At 44.6% G+C, this 25,809-nt stretch overlaps 2 protein-coding genes across 3 annotated transcripts in view; both read right to left on the bottom strand.

The window, feature by feature from the left end:
• The window catches only part of CHAF1B (chromatin assembly factor 1 subunit B), a 31,754-nt gene extending 19,658 nt beyond the window's left edge, over positions 1–12,096 (bottom strand). The window contains exons 1-7 of the mRNA XM_010338289.2: positions 12,031–12,096; positions 11,211–11,379; positions 9,414–9,546; positions 5,740–5,857; positions 4,420–4,523; positions 1,287–1,383; positions 512–596 (exon numbers count right to left, since the gene is read on the bottom strand). Of these exons, the coding sequence (XP_010336591.1) occupies positions 512–596; positions 1,287–1,383; positions 4,420–4,523; positions 5,740–5,857; positions 9,414–9,546; positions 11,211–11,336 (663 nt within the window). The 5' untranslated portion in view covers positions 11,337–11,379; positions 12,031–12,096. The remainder of the gene's footprint in view (positions 1–511; positions 597–1,286; positions 1,384–4,419; positions 4,524–5,739; positions 5,858–9,413; positions 9,547–11,210; positions 11,380–12,030) is intronic.
• An 8,101-nt stretch (positions 12,097–20,197) lies between these two features.
• Positions 20,198–25,809, bottom strand: part of MORC3 (MORC family CW-type zinc finger 3) — a 49,470-nt gene continuing 43,858 nt past the window's right edge. For both annotated transcript variants that reach the window (XM_039480539.2, XM_039480540.2), the window contains 2 exons: positions 24,750–24,907; positions 20,198–21,580 (listed from right to left, as the gene is read on the bottom strand). In XM_039480539.2, the coding sequence (XP_039336473.1) occupies positions 21,427–21,580; positions 24,750–24,907 (312 nt within the window). In that variant the 3' untranslated portion in view covers positions 20,198–21,426. The remainder of the gene's footprint in view (positions 21,581–24,749; positions 24,908–25,809) is intronic.

The raw sequence follows: 25,809 nt of genomic DNA on the forward strand, positions 1-25,809 counted from the left end.
GCTCACTGCAACCTCCACCTCCCAGGTTCAAGTGATTCTCATGCCTCAGCCATCCGAGTAGCTAGGATTACAGCTATGTACCACCATGCCCAGATAATTTTTGTAATTCATTGAGATGGGATTTGACCATGTTGGCCAGGCTGGTCTCAAACTCTTGACCTCAAGTGATCCGCCCACCTCAGTCTCCCAAAGTGTTGGGATTCCAGGCGTGAGCCACCATGCCTGGCCAGCACCCATATTTGTAATGCTTCCCAGGTGATTCTACAGTGCAGCCAGGGTTGAAAACCACTATCCTGTCCTCCATCGGTGGCTCTCCCTTGGTCTCCAGATGTCCCCATTTCCATACAGATTAGCCCACCACACTAACTGAGCCTTGACTGTCCAAGAGGAAGCCTTATCATAGTTCAGAAATGGGGTCCTTGAGGCCAGTGATTTGGCCACAAGGGTATGGGAGGAGCTCGTGACTTCCTAATAAAGTGCTGCTGAAAAAGAATGGCAAAATATTGTGTACCTCTCCTTCAGCCCCTATTCCAGACAGCATCTTCGAAACATTAAAAGCCACACGCTTCTTCTGTGTACTGTATACTCGCAGCACCCTGAAGAAAGAACACATTGATTTATCACTTCTAGTACATGAATTATGCTTCACACAGAAACAACTTATTACCAACAGCCTATTACCACCGCAACAATTTTCAGCCTGCAAAAGCTTTTACCAGTGATATTCACAACTGGATAATTATGAAGGAAGTGAATATTAGCAACCTAAAGAATATTACAGGTCGGGTATGGTGGATCATGCCTGTAATCCCAGCACGTTGGCCAAGGAAGGCCGATCATTTGAGGTCAGGAGTTCGAGAACAGCCTGATCAACATGGTGAAATCCTGTCCCTACTAAAAACACAAAAATTAACCGGGTATGGTGGTGCACACCTGTAATCCCAGTTACTAGGGCAGCTGAAGCAGGAGAATCACTTGAAACCAAGAGGAAGATGTTGCAGTGAGCTGAGATTGCACCACCACACTCCAGCCTGGGTGAGAGACTGAGACTCCGTCTCCAGGAAACAAACAAACAAAAAAGATTTACTAAGTACAGTACAAACTTCGTGTAAGGCACTTTCCCTAATTAAATTTCCAATTTCTGATCATAGTATAAGAATGAGTATAAAAGCAAGAACAAAAGAATGAAAGCTAGACTATGATAAATGTTGGTTAAGGTGTGATAAAAATCTCTCTGCAGGAAATTTCAAGTAAATACAAAGACAGCTTGCCAAAGCCAAATGTACCTGTCACAGCTCAGAGTAGCAACATATTGACCCAAAGGGTCCCAGGTTACTCCTTGGACGTAACTTTTATGTTCATTAAAAATCGATATCTTTTGTCCTATAAAAAACCACACACAAAAAACAGCATTATCAAAACTTATTTGAGCCCAAATAGTATAAACTATGACATAAATATTATTCCCTTTTACCATGTATCACTCAGCGGGTGTAAGTGAGAGACTCCGTACTAAACCCTGTGTCAGGCTCTGGGGTTGCAAAGGTGATTTCATGCAGTCCCCACCGTCAGGGAGCTCACAGATCAGAAAGACCCATCAACGAGCAAGTATCACACATGTGGACCGGGAGAGGAGGGGGAGCTGATAGCACGGGGCACCGGGTCCCAGAAGATCTAAGTTCAGTTCCCCAGGTCAGGCAGGATGAGGAGGAGAAGAAGGATGGAAGACGGTATTCTAAGGAAATCCACGAGGTTAAGACAGCTTAGTGAGGCAGGGCAAGGTGGCTCATGCCTGTAATCCCAGCACTTTGGGAGGTGGAGGAGGGCGGATCACCTGAGGTCAGGAGTTCAAGACCAGCCTGGCCAATGTGGTGAAACTCCATCTCTACTAAAAATACAAAAATTAGCTGGGCATGGTGGTGCCTGCCTGTAATCCCAGCTACTTGGGAGGCTAAGGCAGGAGAATTGCTTGAACCTGGGAGGCGGAGGTTGCAGTGAGCCAAGACGGCGCCATTGCACTCCAGCCTGGGCGACGGGCAAAACTCCGTCCCCCAAAAAAAGAGTTTAGTGAAATGAATACGGAGAAGTGAGAGGCGACTGAAAACTGCTAATGGGTACAGCGAAGGCCAAAAACCGAAGATAAGGAGGAAAGGAGAAACATTACAGACCGTGTGTGTAAGGAAAGGGCTGTGGGTATTTGAGCTGAGAAGTCATCTGCATTTTAAAGTTCAAACAGGTTTAGAAGATGACAAAAAGTGTCACTAGTTAGGAGGTGACCGAGTAGACCAGGAAAAAGATGAGGAGGGCCCAGAGCAGACAATGTGAACAGGGATAGAAAAGGGACTCGGAAAATATTCAGCACACAGAGATCGCCTCCATAAAAGGGCAAGGGAGTTGGGAAGCCTTGACCATTCCTTTTTTCTTTTTTTTGAGATAGGGTCTGGTTCTGGAGTGCAGTGGCACCATCAGAGCTCAATGCAGCCTCAACTTCCCAGGCTCAAGAGATTCAGCAGCCCGAGTAGCTGAGACTATTGGCCCATGCTATCACATCCAGTTAATTTTTGTATTTTTTTGGTAGACAGCGTTTTGCCGTGTTGCCCATGCTGGTCTTGAACTCCTGGGCTCAAGCAATCCTCCCAAAGTGCTGGGATTACAGGCATGAGCCACTGAGTCTGGCAGGTCATTTTTTTTTTTTTTTTTTTTTTTTTTGAGGTTTTTGGTGAGGTTCTGTAGCAACACATCACACTCAAGATAAAACCTAAAATCCTGGCCAGGCGCAGTAGCTCACTCCTGTAATCCCAACATTTTGGGAGGCCAACGCAAGTGGATCACTTGAGGTCAGGAGTTCGAGACCAGCCTGGCCAAAAACCCTGTCTCCACTAAATACACAAAAATTAGCTGGGTGTGGTGGCGGGTGCCTGTAATCCCAGCTACTCTGGGGACTGAGGCAGGAGAATTGTTGAACCCAGAAGGCAGAGGTTGCAGTGATCCAAGATCGCACCACTGCACTCCAGCCTGGGCGACTGAGTGAAACTCTGTCTCAAACAAACAAACAAACACACAAACAAACAAGACAGGATGGAGGACGGCTTGGCTGGACAGCATGGAACTAAAAAGAGCGAAGATTTTTATAAACTGGATGAGAACTGGGCTGACACAACGTCACGGGGACAGCCAACACCAACTCCCCTCCCTAGAGACTTGAGTTGTAGAACTGGCAGGAAGAGGCTTAGGAGAAAACAAAGTTTGAGTAAAGGATGGTGGGGGATAAAAATGGTTAGGAATTAGCCCCTGCTTGCTTCTGGCATTTCACACCTATTTTTACACCACTGTAACTTTTCACATGTCTACTGTCTCCCCAACTAGAGAACAGAATGTCCCTGGCTTTCCTCGATCTTCTGAAATGGAAACCTGATCCCACCTACCCCATCAACCAGCATGCCATGCCCTGTAATTTATAAATGACTTGTTAATCTTCCCAAGACCCTAACCTCCATGAAGGCAGGGCCTGGGCCTGTCATCGTACCTGCAGCCCCACCATGTGGGATTTGCCTGGCCTCAGCATCAGTAACTCGCCTGCAGGTAAGATGACAGGCTGCTAAGCCTCTTACACTCTGACAATCCACGGCATATGGGACTGACCCCTATCTTGCTGAGCCAACCATCTACTTCAATTAACTCAAACAATTTGTTGTGTTGCTTTTAAAGCAAGTAGGCTGGGCATGGTGGCTCATGCCTGTAATCCCAGCACTTTAGGAGGCCAAGGCAGGTGGATCACTTGAGGTCAAAAGTTTGAGACCAGCCTGACCAATGGTGAAACCCTGTATCTACTAATGATACAAAAATTAGCCAGGCCTGTTGGCCCACACCTATAATCCCAGCTACTGGGGATGCTGAGGCAGAAGAATCTCCTGAACCCGGAGGCAGAGTTTGTAGTAAGCCAAGATCGCGCCACTGCACTCCAACCTGGACAAGAGCCAAACTCCGTCTCCAAAAAATAAAAAAATAAAGTTACAGCAAATCAGGGCCAGGGGCAATGGCTCATACCTGTTATCTCAGCACTTTGGGAGGCCAAGGCAGGCAGATCACCTGGGGTCAGGAGTTCGAGACCAGCCTGGCTAACATGATGAAGTCGTCTCTACTAAAAATACAAGTATTAGCCAGATGTGGCGGTACACACCTATAGTCCCAGCTACTCAGGAGACTGAGGCAGAAGGATCACTTGAGCCCAGGAGGCAGAGGGTGCAGTGAGACACGATCGCCCCACTGTACTCCAGCCTGGGCGACAAAGCAAGACTCTGTCTCAAGAAAAAAAAAAAACAAAAAACAAAAAACAGTTAAAGCAAGTTAGGCTTTTAGGCTTTTATAGACACTTAAGAATATTTCTTCCTGCTGATAATAACAAAACATATCATTTACCTTTATTGACATCCCATATGATGGCTGTGTTATCCACAGAGGCAGAAGCCATTAAATTCCCATCAGTTGCCCAGCAAATATCATACACATCTTCTAAGTGGCCCCTAGAATCCAAAAACAAAGAGAAAAAAAGCAATTACTGCCTGGGTGTGGTGGTTCACGCATGTAATCCCAGCACTATGGGAGGCCAAGGCAGGCAGACTGCCTGTGGTCAGGAATTCAAGACTAGCCTGGCTAACATGGCAAAACCCCATCTCTACTCAAAATACAAAAATTAGCCAGGCGTGCTGGTATATGCCTGTAGTCTCAGCTACTCAGGGGCTGAGGCAGCAGAATCCCCAGAACCCAGGAGGCAGAGGTTGCAGTGAGCCAAGATCACGCCACTGTACGCCTGCGTGACAGAGCAAAACTCCATCTCAAAAAATAAAAAAATTAAAAATAAAAAAAAGAAGCAATTATTAACTCAAAGAGGGACAAGTTTTCAAAAATATAAAGGCAAATTCCGGAACTACAGACTAAAATGAGATTCCAAAATTTCCACTGGCACCATATTAGCTATAGTTATTAAAAAACTACTTTCACTGGGCACAGTGGCTCATGCCTGTAATCCCAGCAATTTGGGAGGCCGAGGAGGGAAGATCACCTGAGGTTGGGAAACTAAGAAAATCCATTTTAATTATGCTTTCATCCTTTAAAACTGTTATCTTAGGACTCGTTCACATAAATAAAACTTCTAAATTAGACCAGCCTGGGCAACATAGTGAGACTCTGTCTCTACAAAAAATTTAAAAATTAGTAGGCTGTGGTGGCGTGTACCTGTAGTCCCAGCTATCTAGGAGGTGAGAGGATCACTTGAGCCCAGAAAGTCAAGGCTGCAGGGTACTGCAATCACACAACTGCACTCCAGCCTGGGCGACAATGAGACCCTATCTCAAAAGAAAAGAAAAAGGCCGGGCGCGGTGACTTATGCCTGTAATGCCAGCATTTTGGGAGGCCGAGGTAGGCGGATCACAAAGTCAAAAGTTCGAGACCAGTCTGGCCAACAGAGCGAAACCCCATCTCTACCAAAAATACAAAAAATTAGCTGGGTATAGTGGCATGTGCCTGTAATCCCAGCTACTTGGGAGGCTAAGGCAGGAGAACCATGTGAACCCAGGAGGTAGAGGTTGCAATGAGCCAAGATCGCGTCTTTGCGCTCCAGCTGGGTGACAGAGCAAGACTCCATCTCAAAAAAAAAAGATTAAAAAAAGTCAAAAGGTGTATTCCATGTAATGCACTCATCATGAACAGAGATCACTGCCACGGTCCTTCCCAGGTTACCGCAGGGTCTTCACAACTGTCCAGTTCTCCTTGTTGAGCTGGGCCTCATCCTCGTCCTGAAAAGCGATCTGCTCCGGCTCCTTGTTATCATTCACCTTCCACAACAGGATGACAGCATCTGCAGGTGATTCAATCACATGACCCATGCTTCACCCACACTTCTTCAGGATTTTTAGGGTATTCAACCACATTTATGTTGTTCAGTGGACACTTTGGCCATGATGATTTATTCCAAGCATTTTAACAGGGAAAGTAGGCTTGCCTTCTGAGTTAAAACCTCAAACTCACATTCATACTAGGTCAGTGCTATACAAAATCACCTTAAACAGACGGGTCCCTAGCCAGCAAAATGCCACTGTAAAGTGACTGGCTACATTAACAATTCTAAAGGCATAACCTATAAATAGCTGTATAGCAAACAAAACAGCAGCCAGGTGTGGTGGCTCACACCTGTAATACCAGCACTTTGGGAGGCCAAGGCAGATGGATCATGAGGTCAAGAGTTTGAGACCAGCGTGGCCAACATGGTGAAAACCTGTCTCTACTAAGAATACAAAAATTAGCCAGGTGTGGTGGCACATGCCTGTAATCCCAGCTACTCAGGAGGCTGAGGCAGGAGAATCACTTGAACCCAGGAGGCGGAGGTTGTGGTGAGCTGAGATCACACCACTGCACTCCAGCCTGGACAATAGAGCAAGACTTAGTCTCAAAAAAAAACAAAAAAACAGCAAAAAAAAAAACAACCCACTGCAAAGGTTGGCAAAAGTTCCCAGCTGAAAACCTTCAGCAAGTCCTTTAGGGTCTTGATGTCTCAGTTTCCTCACCTGTAAATGGGGATAACAAGCAGGGTGTGGTGGCTCATGCCTGTAATACCAGCACTTTGGGAGGCTGAGGCAGAAGGATCATTTGAGCCCAGGAGCTCAAGATAAGCCTGGGTAAGAGAGCAAGACTTTGTCTCTACTAAAAATCAAAAAAATTAGCCAGGTGTGGTGGCACACACCTGTGGTCTCAGCTACGTGGGAGGCTAAGGTGGGAGGATCACTTGAGCCCAAGAGGTGGAGGCTACGTTACATTCTGATCTCACCACTGCACTCTAGCCTGAGTGACAGAGCAAGACCCTGTCCCAAAAATGGAGATAACAGTATACCTACCTCACAGGCTGTTGTGAGAATTAAATTGGCCAATGGGCCTAACACACAACACAACGGCTGGCAGACAGTAAGCCCCAGTAAGTGTCAGCTATTAATATCGTTACAGACACATCAAGTCCTTTAGCCTGAGGTCACTCAATGTCTGAATCCGCTAACTCCTTACATTTTGACTCCACGATTACCACATAACCTTCTGATCATCCATTGGCTACCCTTTTAGGAACGTGCACAGCAGAAAGGACATACGCATTCCCATCTACGTTAACCGGAATCCTGGTTGCACACATTAGTCTGGGAGCTTGGTTAAGATGCCGTTGGCCGTAATGGATGAACACTCTCCGCATGCTGACAAAAGCAGGTTTCTGGGCCTCCAAGGCCAAGGAACTTTGGAAAATGAGGGCTGACGCGTGCAACTGCAGGGAAGACAGCATGTAGCCACCCCTGAGTGACGCTCCTGCTTCCCACCTTTCCCTCTATAAATGAGCACACATGCACACACACGCACACCTTCGCACGCTCCAGGTATCATGGCACTGAACTCATCCAGGTCTCTTTTCCTCCTTCTGCAAAAAAAACCTTTAGATTTCTGTTTTATTTTGTACTAGTTTCTACATTGTTTTAAAGAATGGTAAGAAGGTTTACTTCTTTTTTTGAGACAGAGTCTCACTCTGTTACCCAGGCTGGAGTGCAATGGTCCAGTCTTGGCTCACTGCAACCTCTGCCTCCCAGGTTCAAGTGATTCTCCGCCTCAGCCTCCTGCATAGCTAGGATTACAGGTGCCTGCCACCATGCCCAGCTAGTTTTTGTATTTTAGTAGAGATGAAGTCTCTCTGCATTGGCCAGGTTGGTCTCAAACTCCTGACCCCAAATGAGCCACCTGCCTCAGCCTCCCAAAGTGCTGGGATTACAACAGGTGTGAGCCACGCACCCAGCCTGGTTTACTTTTTCCGTATAATTTTATCCCATTTAAGCACAAGCAGAAAATACGAATCAATCTATTCCCACCAAACAAGCACAAATCACAAGGCCATTCATTAACGACACTCCCGGGGTGCTTCCTCCCCAGCACCCTCCAACGTCCTTGCACTGCCGACACCAAGACTCCAAGACAGCATCAGTCACAGCAGGGAACAAAATCACCACAGGGAAAGGGAGGAAACGCATGGATGTCAAACTAGAGGAGCTGCCAAGCTGGGTATCGATGCAGGATCTCACCTGGACGGGCGCTGCTGGAGCGATTCAGAGGCTACCACAGGTAATAAGTATGTCACTGTGAAGAAAGGGAGCATCGCAGGGGTTTCCAGGGTGCGGGCAGCTTACGTGCTTTTCAGCTACTGCCTTTCTTACAGGGAGATCAAACACAGGTGGCTACTCAGGGCCCACTGAAGAGGGGCCAGTGGGAGGGCACACTGTGCTTCTGAGCATAACACCCCCCCCCCCCCCGTGAGGAACTGGGCCACTGCTGAATTCTTTCATATCTCACTTTAAAATTAATACCCAAATAGCCCGGGCACCGTGGCTCACGCCTGTAATCCTAACACTTTGGGAGGCCGAGGCAGGCAGATTGCCTGAGCTCAGGACTTCGAGACCAGCCTGGTTAACATAGCAAAACCCCATCTCTACTAAAAATACAAAACTTAGCCAGGCATGGTGGCAGGCACCTGTAATCCCAGCTACTCGGGAGGCTGAGTCAGGAGGGTTGCTTGAACCTAGGAGGCGGAGGTTGCAGTGAGTGAGCAGAGATTGCGCCACTGCACTCCAGCCTGGGTGACAGAGTGAGAGAGACTCTGTCTCACACAAAAAAAAGCTCAAATAAAAGATGACTGGTTAAAAAAAAAATGCTCCCAGCCTAGCACAGTGGCTCATGCCTGTAATCACAACACTTTGGGAGGCTAAGGCAGGCGGATCATCTGAGGTCAGGACCAGCTTGACCAACATGGAGAAACCCTGTCTCTACTAAAAACACAAAATTAGCTGGGCATGGTGGCGCATGCCTGTAATCCCAGCTACTCAGGAGGCTGAGGCAGGCGACTCACTTAAACCTGGGAGGTAGAGGCTGCAATGAGCCGAGATAGAGCCATTGCACTCCAGCCTGGGCAACAAGTGTGAAACTAAAAAAAAAATACTCCCAAAGCCAGTTAATTAATCACACAGAACTGACTCTGGTCACCAGATATTAAACTAACAATCAAACAAAACCAGAAGAGTCACCTTGCTTGGGATGTGACAGAGGGGTAAGTGCCTTTCCTTCTTGTCTCAGAACAGCCAGCTCGGTGGGAGCTAGTGGGAAAGCAGCTGTTTCAAACAGGTCTTCTGGATTTAATCTTGCTGTCCTCCCTCCCACAACTCTAACACACTCCCTAGAACATTATTTTACTTAACTACCCAAATGACAGATTGAGAGGACCAGCCACACCTGAAATAAATAAAAAGCATATTCAGCTCAAATCTCACTATATGACACAAGACACACAGATTATCTATCTGGTTCCTAAAGAATCTCTGAAGAACAGCAAGACTCACCATCTCCTCCCGATGCTAAAATCTCCCCAGTTGGAGAAAAACGTACAACATTGACGGCTTTGGTATGACGAGCAAGATTGGACAAAAATTCCACGATGGCTTTTCCATCTGGTCCTTTCTCTACCTTCCAGATCTGTTGATAACAAAACATTCATTTGAGAAACACAGAATGAGCACGTATTATACTGTTTGTATTAGAACAATACTATGGGCTGGGCAAGGTGGCTCATGCCTGTAATCCCAGCACTTTGGGAGGCCGAGGCAGGCGGATCATGAGGCCAAGAGATCGAGACCATCCTGGCCAACATGGTGAAGCCCCATCTCTACTAAAAATACGAAAATCAGCTGGGCGTGGTGGTGCGCGCTTATAGTCCCAGCTACTCCGGAGGCTGAGGCAGAAGAATTACTTGAACCCAGGAGGCGGAGGTTGCAGTGAGCAGAGATCGTGCCACAGCACTCCAGCCTGGCGACAGAGCAAGACTCCATTTAAACACACACACACACACACACACACAATACCATTGGCCCGTTTAAAACACACACACACACACACACAAACAATACCATGGGCCAGATGCAGTGGCTCACACCTGTAATCCTAGCACTTCAGGAGGCTGAGGTGGGCAAATAATCACTTGAGGCCAGGAGTTTGAGACCAGCCTGGAAACATAGTGAAACCTGTCTCTACAGAAAATTTAAAAAATTAGCCAAGTGTGATGGCACACATGCCTGTAGTTCCAGTTACCAGGGAGGCTGAGGTGGGAGGATCACTTGAGCCTGGGAGGTCAGGTCAGTGCACTCCAGCCTGGGAGACAGAGTAAGACCATGCCTTAAAAAAAAAAAAAAAAAAATACTATGTTTATTTCCAGAAAGAAAATTTAGTTTTTCTTTTGAAACATAAAATGAAAGAACTCCCTATCTAAAACATAAATGTCTACTGTCCCCCTCCACCTTCTTTCTAGAGCAATTTGTTAACCAATAGGAACCCAGATCAGGATCCCAAAACAATGAACATCCAGTTACAATCATCTAGGGAAAATGACTCAAATAAGAAATCAGGGCTGAGGTGCGTGGATCACTTGAAGTCAGGAGTTCAAGACTATCCTGGCCAACATGGTGAAACCCCATCTCTCCTAAAAATTCAAAAATTAGCTGGGTGTGGTGACAGGCACCTGTAGTCCCAGTTACTTGGAGGCTGAGGCAGAAGAATCACTTGAACCTGGGAGGCAGAGGTTGCAATGAGCCGAGATCACCGCCACTGCACTCCAGCCTGGGCAAGACAGCGAGACTCTGCCTCAAAAAAGAAAGCAGCTCTTTTACTTTCATTGTTCACTCCAGGCCCTGGAAATTTAGCATTCTGAGCTAGATGACAAAGTAGTTTGAGTTTGTTGACATACCTTCATTCATTCATTCATTCATTTACTTAAGAGAAGGGTCGGGCTCTGTCACCCAGGCTGGAGTGCAGTGGAGTGATCATTGCTTCAACCTACTAGGGTTCAAATTCCTAGGGGTTTGCAGCTTCAAACTCCTAAGGCTCAAGTGATCCTCACACCTCAACCTCCCAAAGGTAGCTGGGCCCACACCTGACGCTGCCACGTCTTGCTACTTTTTAATTCCTGACTACATTGCCCAAGCTGGTCTTGAACTCCTGGGCTCAAGTGATCCTCTCACTTCAGCCTCCCAAAGCACTGGGATAACAGGCGTGAGCCACCGCGCCCAGCTGACATTAGTTTTAAATAAAAGAATGAAAACAATTGCTTCAAGCAGTGTTCCGATGTCTTCTCTGCCCCAGTTTACCCTGACAGCGGTGTCCACGCCCGCAGACGCCAGTCTGTGGATCCTCCCGGCCGCCCCATGCTGGAAGTCCAGGCTGTACACCGGCTCCTTGTTGTGCCAGGCTATTTCACAAGTGATGACTTTCATCCTCCTGAGTCTTGAAGGGGCAAAACGTTTCTCCAGCACGGTTCTGCTTCAAAACAGAGGAGAGCTGCAAAATGCTGGTGATGGATTGATTAAACAACAGTGTCACAGCAGCAGCAAAGGGTTACTGAGCGTTGAATAGGAGTCAGGGGCCATTTAGAACGCACCGCATTGCGTTGGGAAAGGATGTTTACGTTGCCATCTGACATTAACACCTTGCTAGCTCCACCTAAAATGCTTCGCTGGGCCCTGACGTCCACAAGTTAATGATACTACGTCCAGAAAGGCAAAACGAAACACCCAGGTAGTGGCTACCCAGGGGCCCGGGCCGGCTGCACGGCCAGTTCCCGCTTCGTGGGGGCTGACGGCGCGCCCTGGGAGCCGGGGGAGGGGCCCGCCCGGGGAGGAAAATCCCGGAAGAGGGGGCCAAACAGGGTAGGGGACCCGGGGGGTGGGGCAAGAGGAGAACCCCGCCTTTCCCAGGGACCGGGCGCTGGGCCCGGGAAGCTGGGATGTAGGCCGCCGGGAAGAGGCCGCAAGGGGCCGGGGGACGCACGGGGCCCCGCCGCCCAAACGCGCGCCACCCCGGAGCTATCTCTGGGCCCCAGCCTCTCGCCCTCAGCAAGGGCCTCTGGCTCGAGACCGACGCGACCAGAAATGCCGTGAAGCCCCCTGGGCCAACCCCGGGAAGCTGTACCTGCAGGGACCCGGACCGTCAGCCGCGCCGTCACCTCCCGCGCAGCGCGCCTTCTTCCCGCGCGCCGCAGACCGCGCCCCCAACCTGGGCGGGACCCCATGGACGCCCCGCCCCTCCAGCGCCCCTCAGGTCCCGCCCCCTCCTGGGCGCAGAGGGGAGTCCCGCTCTGGGCCTGGGGTCGGAATCCGGGCCGGAATTTACTCCTGCCAGACCCACGACAGCAGGAAGAATGGAGCCATTATTCATCATTACTCTCGGTTACTTATTCCTTGCTGATTCGTTCTTTTAGCAAACGTTTACAGAGTCTGGGTTGTGTGTTAGACCGACCCTATGCTAGCCCTGGGTCTTGATGGAGGGCAAACACAACCGGGTCTCGTGCTCCTTCTGCAAACAAAAATTGCAATTTCTGGGTTTTCTATATTGGCTTCTAGAACATTTTGGAGAGTTCGAAGTTATGAAATTGTCCAGTACCTAGCGCGAGGTTGCTTACACTTTATTATTACAGCAGGTGCCGTCACAAACCCTTTTTAAAAAAACAGACTAACATTTTAAAGTGAGGCTGCAAAACGAGCGGTAGGCAGAGATAGATACCGCAAGGCCTTTTGAAATGGGACGTTTCCATCTGAGACCTAATTCCCCAGAAGGCGGGGAAACAAGTACCTCTGGATACACTGCTTTTACTGGATAAAAGGATCACACAGGTTTATCTGAGGAACCAACTGTTCTAGGCATTTTTGAAAAACAACAGACATGTATTCTTGTATAAATACTGACTGAGGCTTTTAGCCAGCTTTATGAAAGGTACAGAAATTGTCTGCAAATCAATGTCTCATGTTGATGAGAATGGCTGTATGCTCCTTGAAGCCCGCCTTTCTTCTGCCCACCTAGGCCTCCCAAAGTACTGGGATTACAGACGTGAGCCACTGTACCCGGCCTGAAGCCCAGTTTCTACAGGAAGCTAGAATAACATAATCCAGATACGCAGTTTTTAGATTTTTCTCTCCAGGATTTAGAGAGCTTGGACTGGGAATGACTATATACTTTAGATAATCTGGCTGTTCTAAAAGTACAGATTTCCTGGCCCTAACCAGCCCCAGGATTGTGAACACCCAGCTGCTTCAGGGGTTTGCATTTTCATAAACTCCCTGATGGGGGTGATAATCAGTCTGTTCTGGAAAGCTTGGGATTCTGTCTCTCAAACATCAGAATTCTTCAAATTTCTCATAAATGCTGTTCATTCACAAATGAATACTCTGCCAACCTCTTGAAGTGTCATGACTCTGAACTATGGATTTAAAAGATCAAAACACATCCTTTAGGGCCAGGTGCAGCCAGGAGGGCGATCACGAGGTCAAGAGATGGAGACCATCCTGGCCAACATGGTGAAATCCCATCTCTACTAAAAATACAAAAATTAGCTGGCTGTGGTGTGCCTGTAGTCCCAGCCACTCAGGAGGCTGAGGCAGGAGAATCACTTGAGCCCAGGAGGCAGAGGTCGCAGTGAGCTGAGATCTTACCACTGCACTCCAGCCTAGGCAACAGAGTGAGACTGTCACAGAAAGAACAAAAAAGCTTTGATAGCACAAATTAAAAGTTCAATACAGCGTTGGAAAAGTGTTGAGCAAATATCAGAATAAGAAAAATAGGAGAGGCCAGGCGTGGTGGCTCACGTCTATAATCCCAGCAGTCTGGGAGGCTGAAGCAGGCAGATCACTAGAGGTCAGGAGATTGAGACCAGCCTGGACAACATGGTGAAACCTCGTCTATCTTTTGTATTTTGTACTATAAATACAAAAACTAGCTGGGCATAGTGGCGGACGCCTTAATCCCAGCTACTCAGGAGGCTGAGGCACGAGAATCGCTTGAACCCAGGAGACAGAGGTTGCAGTGAGCTGAAATTGCGCCACTGCACTCCAGTCTGGATGACAGAGTGAGACTCAGTCTCAAAAAAAAAAAAAAAAGGGAAAATAGAAGAAAATTACAGAAATCAATAGAGGAGAATGGGAACCACTGGGGCTCTGGCACACTACTGGTGGAAGTATAAGCTGACGTAAATACTTTAAGAAACTGTTCAACAGTGTCTAATAAAGTTAACGATATTCCTATGCCATGACTTAGCAATTCCCCTCCTTGGCATATGTAACAGGAAAACAAATGCAAATTCATACAAGAATCATGATTCACCATAGTCCCAAACTGGAAAGACACCAAATATCCAGCCACAGAAGAAAAGGTAATCAAACTGTGCTATATTCATACGGTGGGATTCTACTCCGTAATCCAAAGGAAATGGTGTGATGGTTAATTTTATGTGTCAGTCTGCCCGGGCCAAGACATGCCCCATAGTTGGTCAACACTGTTTCTGACTATGAGGGTGTTTCTGGAAGACATTAGCATTTGAATCAGTAGACTGAGTACAGAAGATCCGCCCTCACCAACCTGAGCACTATCTGGGGCATCATCCAGTTATGTTGAGCCTGAAAAGAACAAAAAGTGGAGGAAGGGCGAATTCGGTCTCTTCTTCAGTTGGGACATCCATCTTCCACCCTCAGACGTCAGAGCTCCTGGTTCACAGGCCTTTGGAGTGGGACTAAGTTATACCACTGGCTTTCTTGGGTCTCCATCTTGCAGACAGCAGATTATGGACTTCTCAGCCCCCAAAACCGCTTAAGCCACTCCTCCTGATCAATCTCTTGCATCTACCCTATTGGCTGTTTTTCTGGAGAACTCCACACTGACTGACACAGGCAGCGACACGGATGAAGAAACATTGTGATGCACATAAGAACAAGTTATTTCAAGTGATTGGCAAACACAGAAATGTCATACTACCCCAAAGAAGGTTTACTTCTTCATACTATGGTTGGAAAATATTAGTATTTATTACATATATGCCTACATATGTATTATGTATACATTGGGAAGAGCGAATAATTATGTGGTTAGGAACCCAGATTTTCAGCAAAAGAGAGTGTATTTATCACTTGAGCCCAGGAGTTCAAAACCAGCCTGGGCAACGTAGGAAGACTTTGTATCTAGGGGGAAAATCAGCCAGGCATGCTGGCACGTGCCTATAGTCCCATGTACTTGGGAGGCTGATGAAGGAGGAGCACTTGAGCCCAGGAGTTTGAGTTTGAGACTATATTTATATAGTCTCTTTTAGTTCAGTCCACTAAAAAGGCCTAAAAATGCCCAAACTAGGCCAGACACAGTGGCTTATGCCTGTAATACCAACACTTTGGCAGGCTGAAGCAGGAGAATCACTTGAACTCAGGAGTTCAAGACCAGCCTGGGTTACATAGCAAGACCCTGTATCTAGGGAAAAAAAAAAATATCAGCCAGGCATGTGCATGTGCCTGTAATTCCCAGGTACTTGAGAGAATGAGGACGGAGGAGTGCTTGGGCCCAGGAGTTTGAGGCTGTAGTGAGCTGTGATTGCACCATTGTACTCCAGCCTGGGCAACAGAGCAAGACCTTGTCTCAATCAATCAATCAATCAATCAATCAATCAATAAAGCCCTAACTAGAAACAGTGACTATATCTGTGCTTAGATTATGGTCTTCAAATAGCATTTTCCACAAATCAAAGCAGAGCTCCTTGGAGAAATGGCTGTCACCAAGTCTAGACTGGAAAATTTATTAGATGTATTGAAATACCTTACCTCTGAAATACCCTGGAGTATATGTAGAAAAACAACTAAAAAATCAACAAAACCTTAAGTTAGGGTATCATTCCCGTAATCCCAGCACTTAAGGAGGCTAAGGTGGGGGTGCATTGCTTGAGCCCAGGAGTTTGAGACCAGCCTGGGCAACAAGAGAAAAATCTGTTTCTACAAAAAATATGAAAATTAGTTAGGCATAATGGTGTGTGCCTGTGATCCTGACTACTCAGGAGGTTGAGGTGGTAGGATCACCCAGACCCAGGAGGTTAAGGCTGCAGGAGTCATGATCACACCACTGCTACTCCAGCCTGGGTGACAGACCAACATCCTGTCTCAAAAAATATTTTTTTAGGCCGGGCGCGGTGGCTCAAGCCTGTAATCCCAGCACTTTGGGAGGCCGAGGCGGGTGGATCACGAGGTCGAGAGATCGAGACCATCCTGGTCAACATGGTGAAACCCCGTCTCTACTAAAAGTGCAAAAAATTAGCTGGGCATGGTGGCGCGTGCCTGTAATCCCAGCTACTCAGGAGGCTGAGGCAGGAGAACTGCCTGAACCCAGGAGGCGGAGGTTGCGGTGAGCCGAGATTGCGCCATTGCACTCCAGCCTGGGTAACAAGAGTGAAACGCCATCTCAAGAAAAAAAAAAAAAAAAAAAAAAAAATTTTTTTTAAAGGCCGGGAGCAGTGGCTCATGCCTGTAATCCCAACACTTTGGGAGGCCAAGGTGACCAGATCCCTTGAACCCAGAAGTTCTTGAACCCATCCTAGGGGAAAAAAAACTAAAACAAAACACCAACCAAGGCAGGTTGGACAAGCTTGCTGGTATCTCAACTGCCTCCATGAATATCACATTTTGAGAGATTCCCTCCCAGGGAATCACAAAACAGGCACAACTGCCTAGAATAAAAAAGTTATATACTCAAAATTCTGCCTTGGTTCAGATCACAGTACGAACCAAGGGCTTCAGTTCCAACAGGAACCCCATGGGAGATTAGGAAGACTTGTCTCCTTTGTGAATATAAAACACCACATTTTGTTATGAAGATATAGCCAGCTGGGTGTGGTGGCTCACGCCTGTAATCCCAGCACTTTGGAAGGCAGAGGCAGGTAGACTGCTTGAGGCCAGCAGTTGGAGCAGCCTGGACAACAGAGCAAACCCAGTCTCTACAAAAAATTCAAAAATTAAATGGGTGCAGTGACACATGCCTGTAGTACCTGCTACCGTGGGGGTTAAGGTGGGAGAATCATTTGAGCCTGGGAGGTTGAGGCTGCAGTGAACCGTGATCATACCACTGCACTCCAGCCTGGACAAGAGCGATACCTTGCCTTAAAAAAAAAAAAAAAGAAAAAATACAGCCAAATTCTAGATATTCACGTATCAACCACGTAACCTAAATATTGTTAGCCAGGTTCGGGTAATAGTCCTTTATTTTCAAACTTAAATTTATTCTGTCTTGTTACCAAGACATAGAGTCCTGATGACTCTCTAACAAATTGTGGCTCTAAAAGGTTTCCTGTTAACTCTTTACCAAAATACTGAATGTTGAGGCTACACTTGTTTTATGTGTTTGATAGGAAACTGCATTTATTCGCAACTCAGAATGTGTGTAGAAAATGGACTTAAATTGTAACTCACACTTGTTCTATCACGGCAAATTCATTCTCTATGGCCTCACACTCATTTAATTATTTCACCTATATTTAAATGGCTTGACTTGAGACTGTGTCTCCTTTGGTCTTGACTTTCTTCCTACAGGACAGCATATAAAAGCTAACTCTGTGATCAATAAACAATTCTAAAAAGCAACACATTTACATATGTATTTTCCTCTACGACAATCAGGTATTAAAAGCATTCTTTTTGTGAGCTGTGACCAACATTCAACAGACTAACATGCAGACAGGATTCTATTGAGGTTTTCAAACCACTTGAGTCCCTATTTATGAGACATTGCACAAAATAAGACTTAACCAGTCAGGTTCGGTGGGTCACAACTGTAATCCCAACACTTCAGGAGGCCCAGAAGGGTGGACTGCTTAACTCCAGGAGCTTGAGACCAGCCTGGGCAACATGGCGAAATCCCGTCTCTACAAAAAATACAAAAATTAGCTGGGCACAGTGGGGCATGCCTGTAATGCCAGCTACTCAGGAGGCTGGGGCAGGAGGATTGTTTGGGTCTCAGAGGTTGAGGATGCAGTAAGCCGTGATCACATACACTGCACTCTAGCCTGGGCAACAGAATGAAACCCTGTCTCAAAACAAAAAGAAAAAAAAAAAACCTACTGCAGATTTTCTGAAATAAGAATAAATGGGTGTGTGTCTGGATAGTTTCTGGCTGGTATGTGGCCAAATTAAATTAACACAAGCTTTCAGCTTTACAGCAATAAGACAACCCAGTAGAAAAGAACAGGCAAAGAACATGTATAGTATACAGAAAATTAAAATGGCCAACATATTAAAATATGTTCATCCTGAGACAAACATCAGCTGTCACGTTGTCACATATCAAATCAGCAAAATTAAGTTTGAGAGATTTTGAGGAAAATACTCTTATTACTCATCATAAGTAAATTCCTGCAACCTCTTCTGGATGGCAACATTTATTAAAATGTATATGGCATACATTCTTTGACCTAGCAATACTGCTAAGAATTTACACTTTGGATATAATCAGAAAAACGTATGGTTATGTATTTTCACAGTATATGCTAACAAAAAAATAAGCAATAAGAGCATATTCCTATGATGAAATGTTACTTAAGCTTTTTGAGATATGGAAATGTTTAGTTACCAATTATATGGTATGATCCCACTGTGTAAATTTTGAGATGCACATATATGCAATTTAATGTAAATAAAATACATGTACATGAATGTTTGAGTTTGCTTCATTAACCACTCAAGTTCAACATTTGTAAATACTCAACAGAAGACAGATCAACGGTGCTCAGCTCTGATTGTGCACTGGAATTAACCTGTAAAACCTACAAGATACCGTTATCTGGTCTAACCCCCAAAGACACTGACTAAATTAGCGTGAGGTGCAGCCTTACTTTAAAAAGCTCTCCAAGTGATTCTAATACGCAGCCAGAGATAAGAACTTAAAATGATTCCTCCATGACACACGACCTAAGTGTAAGAGGTCTATCTAATAGCAAAAATCAATTGCCTGAGATCACGAGCAGCGTCAACTGGATCTGCCACATTAGGAATTTGAGGCCCAAAGGAAGCACACAAGGACATGCCATGCCCCTCCTGCTCTGTGTGATCATTCAGCTCTCATTGATTTTGCCACCCTAGGTCCTGTCTGAAGACACTGTGGACTGTTTCGGTTTGCTTCCTCATACTTTTTGTGTTTTTTTTTCTTCTTGAGATAGAGTCTTGCTCTGTTGCCCAGGCTGGAGTGCAGTGGCACTATCTCAGCTCACTGCAATCTCTGCCTCCCAGGTTCAAGCAATTACTCTGCCTCAGCCTCCCAAGTAGCTGGGACTACAGGTGCGTGCCGCCACACCCGACTAATTTTTTGTAGTTTTAGTAAAGACGGGGTTTCACCATGTCAGCCAGGATGGTCTCTATCTCCTGATCAGCCCACCTCGGCCTCCCAAGAAGTGCCGGGATTACAGGAGTGAGCCACCTCGCCTGGCCCACTTTGGTATTTCAAAGTAATGTTAGTTGAAGCAATACTGTCCCCCACACACAACAAAAGAGAAAGGTATACACACCATGGAAGTCCACATTGTTCTATTAAACAACAGTTTTCAAAGTCTCATGTCTTGGCAATACTTCAATATCTTCATAAAGGGCAAAAAAAATAAGAACTTCCAAAGAATCAATTTAGCAAGCAAGTTTATCTTACTAATCCAATGATTAATTTTCCCATCAAGCCAGAGAGCCACAGGAAGTATTTTTTTTTTTTCTGAGATGGAGTTTTGCTCTTGTTGCCCAGTCTAGAGTGCAATGCCGTGATCTCGGCTCACTACAACCTTCACTTCCCAGGTTCAAGTGATTCTCCTGCCTCAGCCTACTGAGTAGCTGGGATTACAGGCATGCAACACCACGTCCAGTTAATTTTATATTTTTAGTAGAGATGGGGTTTCACTGTGTTGGCCATGCTGGTCTCTAATTCCTGACCTCAGGTGCACCTGCCTTGGCCTCTGAAAGTGCTGGGATTACAGGCATGAGCCACCACGCCCGGCCGAGAAAACGCTTCTTTTTGTAAGCAGAATACACATACTCTCAGGAAAGAGGAGCTTCGCCTCAGTCTTAACGGAAACAGTCTTCAGAAAATAACCTGCAATTAATGTAGTTAAAATGAGCTCAACTTGAGGTTCTAACAATACATTTTCAGTTTTAAAATAATTTGAAGTTAATATTAATTCTTTAAAAGTAGTATCTGAACAGTTAGCCATCATATATTTTATTTTATTACAAGATTATTTTTAAATTTGGGAAATTACAATTATGACAGAAAACCAGCTTCATACCAAAAATACACTTTCAATTACTTTTATCAGGCAAATAAAAACAATCTTCATTTATTTGCTCTTTCCAGAAGTTAATATACAGTAAAAATTTAATATTGTATATGACAGACATGTATTAAGCATACATACAAAAAGAATGCATTCAATGTCCAAAAACAAAAGGTAAAAATAAATAGCAATGATAAAACTTTGGAAAAAATAATGCACATTTTAGTTGTGGAAAATATGGTTCTTAATTATATATACATAGTTTATACTTAATAGAAAGCCATCTCTTTAAAATTGCACAAAACATAGGACCAATAAAAGCATAGTACTTTATGGCATGTAATACTATAATCCTAGAGAAATTTGTTCCTTGACTCCAGGATATAAAACATTTAGGTTTGTAATATAATAAATCGTATGCAGTATTGCTTCCTCAACTCACATTAACCTGTAGTAATCCTACAAAAGGCTGTACAGGAAATTTCACAAAAAGAAATATTAAAAAATTATCATGCCCACTTCATGCTGACTAAAGAGCCAGAAATGGGCTTCAAAGTAAACCTGGTGGTCATTTAATGTTTCAATACTTTTTTCCTGTTAAAGACTGTTTCTTCGTTCTATAAAAACTCTTTGTGTTTAACTGTGATTGGCAATCTCAGCACAATAAAATCCTGGCAAAATGGAGACGGTTTTTGCTTCCATTTACTTTCATGAATAAAATATTTCAGAATAGGAATTTATACAAAAGAAACATTAATGCTCAACTCACTTAGAATCAGAGTATCAGGAGTGTGACTGCATTATTTAAAAATCCTATTTAAACTCCTTTATAAGAAAATCAAAGGTAACATTTCCATCTGTATTATGGCACAGCCCTCGACTTAGACAAAAATACACTTTGGGGAACCAGAAAAAATTGCACAAAGCTTGGGGGCAACCTGAAAAGCTCTTGGTGAAAAACACTTAAGTACTCTAGGGCAATAAAAAAATATGTGCAGGCTTAATTACAAATATTTACATTCAAAACAGAGTCATCAGTTAGCTTCAGCTGCTCAATGCCAACAATTCACAGGTATTTCAAAACATATGATAATGTGTTCACAATATTTGTGACCACACTTGAATGCATAGTATACAGTAATAAGATTATGGTTTTCAGTCTGTTGCCTATCGTATCTATAAAACGAAATTATTTATATTTTGAAAGCTGTACAACCAAAAGAATTGAGCAAATTATTTTCTTATCTTACATAACATATACTTTAAGTACTACTGATTTCACTCATTTGTTCAACAACTTGTCCTAAAATCTCATCAACTACATCAACATCGTAATTCACTTGCTGAAGATCAAGATCAGGCACAATCATAGCCAGCAGCTGTCCTACATTAACTCGAAGAGATCGGAGTTTGAGGCTGCAAATACAAATATGTAACTTATTAGATGAGCATTACCCGTTACTTCATGTAGCACTTACAAGGTAAAATACCAAAATCAAATCTCTATAGAATAATATACAATTAAACAGAAAGAAAAGCAAACTTCCCCTAGAGAACTCAATTTACTTTAATAATTAATTTTTACTAGTCAGGTGTACTTTGAGAAGCTGAGGAGGAGGATTCGCTGGAGCCCAGGAGTTTGAGACCAGCCTGGGCAACATGGGGAAACCCTGATTCTACTAAAAATACAGAATATTAGCCAGGCTTGGTGGCAGCACCTGTAGTGCCAGCTTCTCGGGAGGCTGAGGTGGGGGATCACCTAAGCCCAGGAGATCAAGGTGGCAGTGAGCTACAATGGCACCACTGCACTCCAGGGTTCATGCAATTCTCCCACCTCAGCCTCCCAAGAAGCGGGAACCACAGGCTCACCCCACCACGCCCGGCTAATTTTTTTTAATTTTTATTATTTGTAGCAACAGGGTTTCACTATATTGCCCAGGCTGGTCTCAAACTCCTGGGCTCAAGCATTCTGCCCACCTCAGAGTGCTTGGGATTACAGATACGAACCACTATGCCTAGCCAGAATTATCTAAAACACGTTTTATAAGATATCCATAGTTGTATAAGCAGTAATAAAAGGTTCTATGGTCAAATAAGCTTGCAAAATGTTTTAAACAATGTTAAAGAGGCTTTCTTTAGGTCAGGTGCAGTGGCTTACACCTGTACATCCTAGCGCTTTGGGAGGCCGGGGCAGGGGGATCATCTGAGGTCAGGAGTTCAAGGCCAGCCTGGTCAACATCGTGAAACCCTATCTCTACCTAGAAATACAAAAAGTAGCTGAGCATAGTGGTGCATGCCTGTAGTCCCAGCTACTGGGGAGGCTGAGGCAGGAGAATTGCCTGAACCTGACAGGCGGAGGTTGCAGTGAGCTGACATTGTGCCACTGCAATCCAGCCTGGGCAACAGAGCAAGGCTGTCTCAAAAAACAAAACAAAACAAAACAAAACTTTTTTAATTGTAGGACTTTATCTGATCCTATTACATGCTCAAGTTACCATGCATTTACAGAGAACAATGGTTTGCTGAAAACACTGGGAAACCCTAGATTAAGATAATTACCATGCCTTCCAAGTTTATGAATATCAACATTCTAGACTTTTTAAAAAATGCCCAGACCGGGCGCGGTGGCTCAAGCCTGTAATCCCAGCACTTTGGGAGGCCGAGCCAGGTGGATCACGAGGTCAAGAGATTGAGATCATCTTGGTCAACATGGTGAAACCCCATCTCTACTAAAAATACAAAAAATTAGCTGGGCATGGTGGCACGTGCCAGTAATCCCAGCTACTCAGGAAGCTGAGCCTGGAGAATCACTTGAACCCGGGAGGCAGAGGTTGTACTGAGCCGAGATCACACCATTGTACTCCAGCCTGGGCAAAAACAGTGAAACTCCATCTCAAAAAATAAAATGTCCAAAAGCATTTAATCAATAAACACCTAAACTATAAGGCAGCTTTTGCTTCAAATATTATGTCAAACACTAAAATGAGTGTTATAGTTGTTCTTGTTCCCCACCCCACTACAATATAGTAAGTCCACATTAAATTACAGACTGATTTTTCTAGTGTGAAAATCTATAAAGGGATCAAGATGTTCTTCCTTAGGCTGACAATGCAGGGAATGTAATTTTGAACATGTTCATTTTGTGAGCTTTTATGGTAAGATTCCACTAGATCTCTGATAATATTTTATTCCCATGCCAGCTGTTTTTTGTTTGTTTCAGATAGAGTTTTCCTCTTGTTGCCAAGGCTGGAGTATGGTGGCACCATCTTGGCTCACTGCACCTCATTCTCCTGGGTTCAAGCGATTCTCCTGCCTCAGCCTCCCAAGTAGCTGGGATTACAGGTGTGCGCCACCATGCCAAGCTAATTTTGTATTTTTAGTAGAGACGAGGTTTCACCATGTTAGTCAGACTGGTTTCAAACTCCTGACCTCAAGTAATCCATCTGCCTCGTCCTCCCAAAGTGCTGAGATTATAGGGATGAGCCACTACAGCTGGTTTTGAGACGGAGTCTTGTTCTGTTGCCCAGGCTGGAATGCAGTGGTGCCATCACAGCTCACTGCAACTGCCACCTCCCATGTTCAAGCAATTATCCTGCCTCAGCCTCCAGAGTAGCTGAGACTACAGGTGCCTGCCACCATACCTGGCTAATTATTGTACTTTTAGTAGAGACAGGGTTTCGCCATATTGGCCAGGCTGGTCTTGAACTCCTGACCTCAGGTGATCCACTCACCTCAGCCTCCCAAAGTGCTGGGATTATAGGTGCACGCCACTATGCCCACCGTTTTGTTTTTTGTTTTTTAATGCTTCAGTGCAATGGCATGATCTCAGTTCACTGCAACCTCCATCTCCCAGGCTCAAGTGATTCTCCTGCCTCAGGTTTCCCAAGTAGCTGGGATTACAGGTGCCCACGCCACCATGCCCGGCTAATTTTTTATATTTTTAGTAGAGATGGGGTTTTATCATGTTGGCCAGGTTAGACTCAAAATCCTGACCTCAGGTGATCCACCCACCTCAGCCTAACAAAGTGCAGGGATTACAGGCGTGAGCCACCGTGCCTGGCCTCTACTTGTTTTAATAGGACTTCTTCCTAATATCAGCTATACTATGGCAATTTTAAATAATTTTGTTATTTCCTAAAAGTTAAGATTATAGAGTGCATATAGTGAAATAAGGGCAGCAAACCATACAGAAATGGTGCCAAGTATGACAGTAAAAGAAAAACCAATCAGGTTGAAATAGTGAGTTTCAGTTAACAGTCTTGTAGCTTCTACTCACGGCCCAATTCCCCCATTCTGCAATATCTTGCCCATTTTTACTTTCCTCCAAAAAGTATTCTAAAACCACTCTGACCAATCAAATATTTTATTCCTTCTAAATTCCTATTCCACTTAAACAGAACCTAAACTGTCAGGAACTGGAAAGGAAGAATAACGAAATGTCACTTCTATCATAACACCAGGGTCACAGCAGACAATCAATAATTTCTTTTGATAGAACAGTATCTATTTGATGGATGCTAGCAGTTAAATAAGTAGTATCCTAACCATAACTGCAGCCCCACAGAAATGTCGCATTTAATATTACCTTTCCCCATCCATATAATTTACGGACTCCTCAATGTTACTTGATGTTGAAACATCTGTTGTTGTTTGTTGATTTGTAGATTTTAACTGTTCAACTTCAGTTTTGAGTTCTTCACACTGTGAACGCATTTGGGATTTTTCCATTTCCAGTAATTCAACCTAACAAAAAATATAAATGAATTTGGTAACTGTAAAACTTAAAAATACTAACGGCAAAGTAAAATTTTAAGCCAAGAAATACAGAGAACCTGCTTGATAAAATTATCAACTACCGAAAAAAAATGTACAAAGAAAAACAAATAGTTTTCTATAAACAAGGCTTCATTTGTTTATAGCTTCACTTCTACATCTTTTTACACTGAGAGAACATACTACCACTTGATTTAAAAAAAAAAAAAAAGTGGGCTGGGCACGGTGTCTCACACCTGTAATCCCAATGCTTTGGGAAGCCGAAGGGGGTGGATCCTGAGGTCAGGAGTTCCAGACTAGCCTGGCCAACATGGTGAAACTCCGTTCATACTAAAAATACAAGAAATAGCTGGGCATTGTGGTGCATGCCTGCAATCCCAGCTACTTGGGAGACTGAGGCAGGAGAATTGCTTGAACCCAAGAGGTGGAGGTTGCAGTGAGCCGAGATTATGCCACAGCATTCCAGCTTGGGCGACAGAGAAAGACCCCGTCTCAGGGGGAAAGGAAAAAAAAATGTATATACATATATATATGTGTGTGTGTGTGTGTGTGTTTGTATATATACATAAAGTAGTACCTAGAAAATCAAAGATCAAGATACTAATGCCTAAATTATGTTAATGTCACAGTGGCTTTCAATTCTTGCATGCTGATCAGCTTATAATTAAATTACAATAGTGAGTTTATGGTTTTTATAAACAAGCGGTCCCTGACTTATGACGGTTTGACTTTATGGTTTACCGACTTTATGATTTTCCAGCTTTATGATGACGCAAAAGTGAGATGCATTCTGTGGAAACAACTTTCAATACCAATACAACCATTCCGTTTTTCACTTTCAGCAAAGATTCAATACATTACATGAAATACTC

Source organism: Saimiri boliviensis, chromosome 18, assembly GCF_048565385.1.
Source record: "Saimiri boliviensis isolate mSaiBol1 chromosome 18, mSaiBol1.pri, whole genome shotgun sequence".
NCBI lineage: Eukaryota > Metazoa > Chordata > Mammalia > Primates > Cebidae > Saimiri > Saimiri boliviensis.